General features: G+C 34.9%; 1 protein-coding gene across 1 annotated transcript in view; it reads left to right on the forward strand.

Annotated features, from left to right (window-relative positions):
- The window catches only part of NPHP3 (nephrocystin 3), a 42076-nt gene extending 37177 nt beyond the window's left edge, over window positions 1-4899 (forward strand). The window contains exons 24-27 of the mRNA XM_061194667.1: window positions 198-438; window positions 3258-3383; window positions 3964-4079; window positions 4663-4899. Of these exons, the coding sequence (XP_061050650.1) occupies window positions 198-438; window positions 3258-3383; window positions 3964-4079; window positions 4663-4843 (664 nt within the window). The 3' untranslated portion in view covers window positions 4844-4899. The remainder of the gene's footprint in view (window positions 1-197; window positions 439-3257; window positions 3384-3963; window positions 4080-4662) is intronic.
- Window positions 4900-7291: the final 2392 nt, after the last annotated feature.

Genomic DNA, 7291 nt, shown 5'->3' on the forward strand with positions numbered 1-7291 from the left:
GCATTTTTAGTTTTTGGAAAAGGGCAGGAAGAGATGAGGGGGTGGGAAAGAGGGGGAGAGGATTTTGAGCTGAATCCTTCATTTTAACTATCTTGGATTTAAGAATAAAAGTGCTTCAGTTCTCCACCTAACTATGGCTAGGGATTCTCACTTCTAGAGAATAAATTGTTTAAACCATTTGTGGCTTTTGTTCATAGAACAGCTGACCAGTTTCTGAAGCGTTCCTTGGAGATGAGGGAGCGAGTTCTAGGACCAGATCACCCTGACTGTGCCCAGTCTTTGAATAATCTAGCGGCTCTATGCAATGAAAAGAAACAGTATGATAAAGCAGAAGAACTTTATGAAAGAGCCTTAGACATTCGGAGACGAGCATTAGCTCCTGATCACCCTTCTTTGGCTTATACAGTGAAGCATCTTGCAGTCTTGTATAAGAAAATGGTAAGTAATCCTTGGCATGCCTACATGTGTTTTATAATATACCAATTAAGCCATAATTGCTATTAGCAAAATAATTTATCTTCTGATGGATAGATTATTTCTATGAGCTTTTAAATCATAGTGATTTAATATTTTAACAAGTAACTGAGTAGAACATTTAAAAATATTATTTCATCAAAGACGACACAAACAGATGGAGAGATATACCATGTACTTGGATGGGAAGAATCAATATTGTGAAAATGACTATACTACCCAAAGCAATCTACAGATTCAGTGTAATCCCTATCAAATTACCAATGGCATTTTCACAGAATTAGAACAAAAATTTTACGATTTGTATGGAGACACAAAGGACCCCGAATAACCAAAGCAATCTTGAGAAAGAAAACCGGAGCTGGAGAAATCAGGCTCCCTGACTTCAGACTATACTACAAAGCTACAGTAATCAGGACAGTATGATACTGGCACAAAAACAGAAATATAGATCAATGGCACAGGATAGAAAGCCCAGAGATAAACCCACACACCTACGGTCACCTAATCTGTGACAAAGGAGGCAAGAATATACAATGGAGAAAAGACAGCCTCTTCAATAAGTGGTGCTGGGAAAACTGGACAGCCACCTGTAGAAGAATGAAATTAGAACACTCCCTTACACCATACACAAAAATAAACTCAAAATGGATTAAAGACCTAAATGTAAGGCTGGACACTATTAAAACTCTTAGAGGAAAACATAGAACATTCTTTGACATAAATCGCAGCAAGATCTTTTATGATCCACCTCCTAGATTAATGAAAATAAAAACAAAAATAAACAAATGGGACCTGATTAAACTTAAAAACTTTTGCACAGCAAAGGAAACTATAACAAAACAAAAAGACAACCCTCAGAATGGGAGAAAATATTTGCAAACAAAGCAAATGACAAGGGATTAATCTCCAAAATATACAGATAGCTCACGCAGCTCAATATCAAAAAAACAAACAACCCAATCAAAAAATAGACAGAAGACCTAAATAGACATTTCTCCAAAGAAGACATACAGATGGTCAACAAACACATGAAAAGATGCTCAACATCACTAATTATTAGAGAAATGCATACCAAAACTACAATGAGGCATCACCTCACACAGGTCAGAATGGCCATCATCAAAAAGTCTACAAACAACAAATGCTGGAGAGGGTGTGGAGAAAAGGGAACCCTCTTGCACTGTTGGTGGGAATGTAAATTGGTACAGCCACTATGGAGAACAGTATGGAGGTTCCTTAAAAAACTAAAAATACAACTACCATATGACCCAGCAATCCCACTCCTGGGCATATATCTAGAGCAAACAATAATTCGAAAGGAGGCATGCACCCCGATGTTCATTGCAGCACTATTTACAATAGCCAGGACATGGAAGCAACCTAAATGCCCATCGACAGAGGAATGGGTAAAGAAAATGTGGTACATGTATACAATGGAATATTGCTCAGCCACAAAAAGGAATGAAATAGTGCCATTTGTAGAGATGTGGATGGACCTAGAGATTGTCATACAGAGTGAAGTAAGTTGGAAAGAGAAAAACAAATATCGTGTAATACCGCTTTTATGTGGAATCTAGAAAAATGGTACAGATGAACGTACTGGCAAAGCAGAAATAGAGGCACAGATGTAGAGAATAAACTTACGGTTACCAAGGGGGGAAGGGGAGGGTGGGACAAATTGGGAGATTGGGATTGACATATATACACTACTATGTATAAACTAGGTAACTAATGAGAACCTACTGTTTAGCACAGGGAACCCTACTCAGTGATCTGTGGTGACCTAAATGGGAAGGAAGTCTAAAAAAGAGGGGATATATGTATATGTATAACTGATTCACTTTGCTGTACAGCAGAAACTAACACAACATTGTAAAGCAACTATACTCCAATAAAAATTAATTTAAAAAAATAAATAAAAATATTATTTCAGACTTAACTGGTTTAGTTTTTAAAAATACATTCTAAATACAAATGCATTTGTCAGCACTCTAATTGGAACTTATTCTTCTATTACATTTCGGAAGTTCTAAAATTCAACCAGGATTAGGTTTGCTGTGTTAAGCTACCAGAAACATAACGAATCACCCAATTGTTAGGGCTGAAGGAGGAGTCTCTTGTAGCTGGTTAAATGACCATTTTAATTTCATTCTTTCTTTTCTTTGCTTGCAATTAAATGTAACCATTCTTTACCATAGGGTTCTAGCCTGAGTGATATTTGGAGTGTTTATAGCTGTTCTCAAAAAAAAAAAAGGAGAAGAAAGAGAAGCAGAGAAGTCTGCTTTCATTTAGCACAGTTACAGAATTAGACTGTATTTAGACTTTGTTTGTAGGACCCTTGCTGGTCCTCCTGGTACTGAAGTTGATGTTTTAGTATGAAGGATCCATAGTTGCTATTTCTGCCTAACTTTCAAGTAAAAAAGAAATAATTAGAATAATCTGGAAAGGATTTGGTGGAAAACAAGTTTTTATTTTGATGCTATCTCTAAATTATGTATAGTAGCAAACATACTTTTTACTTCATCAGAAATAGTAATAATGGATGATCCTAAAGGACTGAGTTATCGAAGAAAATGTTTTCATATTCAATGTAGCTGTACTTACATGTTCTATTAGATGTCAGTTATCTATAAACTTAACCATTAAACTGGGAGGAAATGCTTCTGAACTTTTTTCCTCAAAATTACTTTTTAATATAAAATTGTATTTATGGAACAAGCTCTGATCAGAAAGTATTTATTGCTTTAATATTTTTGTTAGATTTCACTTTTGTTTTTTAGGGGAAACTTGACAAAGCTGTACCTTTGTATGAGCTGGCTGTTGAAATCCGGCAGAAATCCTTTGGCCCAAAGCACCCTAGTGTAGCTACTGCCTTGGTGAACTTAGCTGTTCTTTATAGCCAAATGGTAAGTTCCCACACTGTAATTCTTTATAAGTGAATGGTTTTAACGTATGAAATATAGGTAAACATGTATTAGATACGGCACAGTAAAAATAATTAAAAGACATTTAAGGTTATCTACTAATGCTCCCTTTAATACTTGAGAAATTATTGAAGTTACATTTGTAAGATAGTCCCTTCCTCTTAGTGTAAAACGAGTGTTTAGTTCATTGCATAGGCTTAGTTTTTTTAAATTCTGGAGACTCCCTACATCTCTATATCTAATATTGTTCTTAAGCTCTATCATTTGCCTGTGATGAGTGAAAAACAGGTATGGTACCCTGTGGGCAAAAACAGGTTTGTGCTTATATAATTGGATTAATGTCATTGGTTACCAAACCGAGTCTAAAACTGAAGTTTCTGACTTTTTATTATACTGCTTCTCCCATTATTATTCCTAAATTAATCTGTTTATCCACATCTTGTAGGAGAATATTAACTTTTTAAAAGTGCTTACCCAAGTAGGTCAGCTTAGTCTAGAATACCTTAATAGTAATTTCAGAAACGCAGTGTGTTCAAGTGAGCATTGTTTCTTTTTTAATAAGAAAAAACACATTGAGGCCTTGCCGTTATATGAAAGAGCATTAAAGATTTATGAGGACAGCCTGGGTCGGATGCATCCTCGAGTTGGAGAAACATTAAAAAATTTAGCTGTGCTTAGGTAAGAATTTTTCACTTTCCTCATGCAGCCAAAATCCCTTATAAAACATCTTTGACTCATCATAGAGCACAAAATATTTATTGCTGATATGCTTTTTCTTGTAGTGGGAGGGGTTGTTTTGGGTTGATCTATATACTTCAAGAGATACTGAAGTAATATGCAGAGTGGAATGAAGGTGACATGATCTATTTTGTAGAGGAGTGTATCATGGCAAATAGTGAAGGACGGTTTACATTTGCATCTAACTGGTTCTAGGGTAATCTGGGCAATTTGCTGTCCTCAAAGCTAATTTACCATTAAGTATATGTTGATTTTTGTGTTGTGTTTATCTCAGGATGCTAACTTCCCTTAGCAGTTTCACTGCATCCATTACAACATAGTCTTAATGGTGCCCCTATGAGACACTTAACAGCACAAGACAGAAAGGAGAAGAGTTTGGGTATTCTGTTTTATTGGTCTGCCTGAATGAATGCACTGGAAAAAATGAGCAATTATTCACAACTTGTTTTTCTGTATCCTATAAAGTCATCTAGAATTGTTAAAAGGTTATATGCTCATTTTGAGAATTTTTTTTGTCTCAAAGCTATGAAGAAGGGGATTTCGAAAAAGCTGCTGAACTATACAGAAGGGCAATGGAAATAAAAGAAGCAGAAACGTCTCTTTTGGGTGGAAAAGCTCCCTCCCGACATTCATCAAGTGGAGATACGGTTAGCTTAAAAACAACCCATTCTCCTAATGTTTTCCTTCATCAAGGACAAAGGTAATAGCAGCAACTGCAATTCATTGCAAATGCAACTTAGGATAAAATAATTAAGAAACATTTGGAACATTAGAATTTAAAACTTATAAAAATAGTTTTTAAGAAAACTTATTTTTGTGTGATTTAACTGATATTTGTATGAAATTGTATTGGACTACATTGAAGTTTGAGTCATGATTGTTTTTAGTTGTTTAAAAGAATTAATTTTCCTATTGTGTGGGAACCAAGGATGTAGACACATTAGAATCCTAAGATGATGTGAAGAGTTGATCATGGAGAGTAGACTGGTCTCTGTTCTACAAGAGCTGGCAAAGCAGCTAAGACAAGGGGTTCAAGAATTCCGTGATTCTTCTCCTCTCTCAAGTTACTTTAGCCTCATCGTTCCTCATCTTGCTTTTCAGCAGCAGTCTGGCCCAGTTCTCTACCTCAAAGAAAAGTTTCAAGGAGTAAAGGGATAATGTTGACGGAAAGTATGAATTGTCTTCTGTAAAACGAACTAGTAATAGGAATCTCTGACTGCTACATTTTTTTTATTCTACCTTTTCATTCAGCAGATTGGGCCAAGCCCTCTGCTTTCCGTGCTCTCTACACTGTATATTGTTTTTACTGTGTAGAATGTACCTGCACAATCTGAAGGCATTAATGCAGTAACAGGTCAAGCTCTTTGGCATTCTTTGACCTTTCCCAAAATATGGACATGACCTTCTTTCTTAAATGGCCTAAATCTATCTCTTCATTTATCTTGGACTCAACTTAGTTGGCCATTTTATACTGAAAATTAAATATTTTTATAGATTTTATAAATATTGCCAATTTGGGGTAATGTTTTGTACCATTTATGTATTTATATATAAATAAAATCTTCAATTTTAATACCTGTAAGATTCCAACATGTATTAATTGTAAAGGTGAAAGATGTAATAACCATATTTTACTGTTTTAGAATAAAAGTGGAATTTCAAGTTCTCTTTTTCCCACTCCAGTTTATATTGGGTTGGCCAAAAGTTTCGTTCGTTTTTTTCCATAAGATGGATCTAATAGCACTTAGTTGTCTTTAACTTCATTCGAAACAATGTTGTTAGATTGTATGTGACAGCTATCATATCATCAGTGTGCATTTTAAAAAAGATTTATCAAAATTGGTGAATTTTTGTGTAGCCATTTTAATATTGAAGATGGAAGAAAAAAAGCAACATTTTCAGCATATTATGCTTTATTATTTCAAGAAAGGTAAAAACGCAACCAAAACGCAAAAAAGGATTTGTGCAGCGTATGGAGAAGGTGCTGTGACTGTTTGAATGTGTCAAAGTGATTTGCGAAGTTTCATGCTGGAGATTTCTCGGTGGCCTATGCTCCATGGTTGGGTGGACTATGCTCCACGGTCGGGTAGACCAGTTGAAGTTGATAGGGATCAAATCGAGACATTAACTGAGAACAATCAATCACATACCACGCGGGAGATAGCCGACATACTCAAAATATCCAAATCAAGCACTGAAAATCATTTGCACCAGCTTGGTTATGTTAATTGCTTTGACGTTTAGGTTCCACAAAAGTTCAGTGAAAAAAACCTTCTTGACCGTATTTTCGCACGTGATTCTCTACTTAAACGTAATGAAAACGTTCCATTTTTAAAACAAATTGTGACAGGTGATGAAAAGTGGATACTGTACAATAATGTGGAATGGAAGAGATTGTGGGGCAAGTGAAATGAACCACCACCAACCACACCAAATGCCAATCTTCATCCAAAGAAGGTGATGTTGTGTACATGGTGAGATTGGAAGGGAGTTCTCTATTATGAGCTCCTTCCAGAAAACCAAACAATTAATTACAAGTACTGCTCCCAATTAGACCAACTGAAAGCAGCACTTCATCAAAAGCGTCCAGAATTAGTCAACAGAAAACACATTATCTTCCATCAGAATAACACAAGACTGCATGTTTCTTTGATGACCAGGCAAAAACTGTTATAGCTTGGCTGGGAAGTTCTGATTCATCCACCGTATTCGCCAGACATTGCACCTTCGGATTTCCATTTATTTCAGTCTTTACAAAATTCTCGTAATGGAAAAAATTTCAATTCCCTGGAAGACTGTAGAAGGCACCTGGAACAGTTCTTTCCTCAAAAAGATAAAAAGTTTTGGGAAGATGGAATTATGAAGTTGCCTGAAAAATGGCAGAAGGTAGTGGAACAAAAGGGTGAATACGTTGTTCAATAAAGTTCTTGGTGAAAATGAAAAATGTGTCTTTTTTATAATATAAGAGGATTATATTTATAATTATATTTATATATTTATAAATATATATTTATATTTATATAAATATTTATATTTATATTATATTATAAATTTATATTTATATATTTATATTATATATATAATTATATTTATAATTAAGAAAAATGTTGAACATTACAAAAAAGACTAGAATGTTGTCAATATTCACTGAG

This window comes from Eubalaena glacialis, chromosome 6 (assembly GCF_028564815.1).
Source record: "Eubalaena glacialis isolate mEubGla1 chromosome 6, mEubGla1.1.hap2.+ XY, whole genome shotgun sequence".
Taxonomy (NCBI): domain Eukaryota; kingdom Metazoa; phylum Chordata; class Mammalia; order Artiodactyla; family Balaenidae; genus Eubalaena; species Eubalaena glacialis.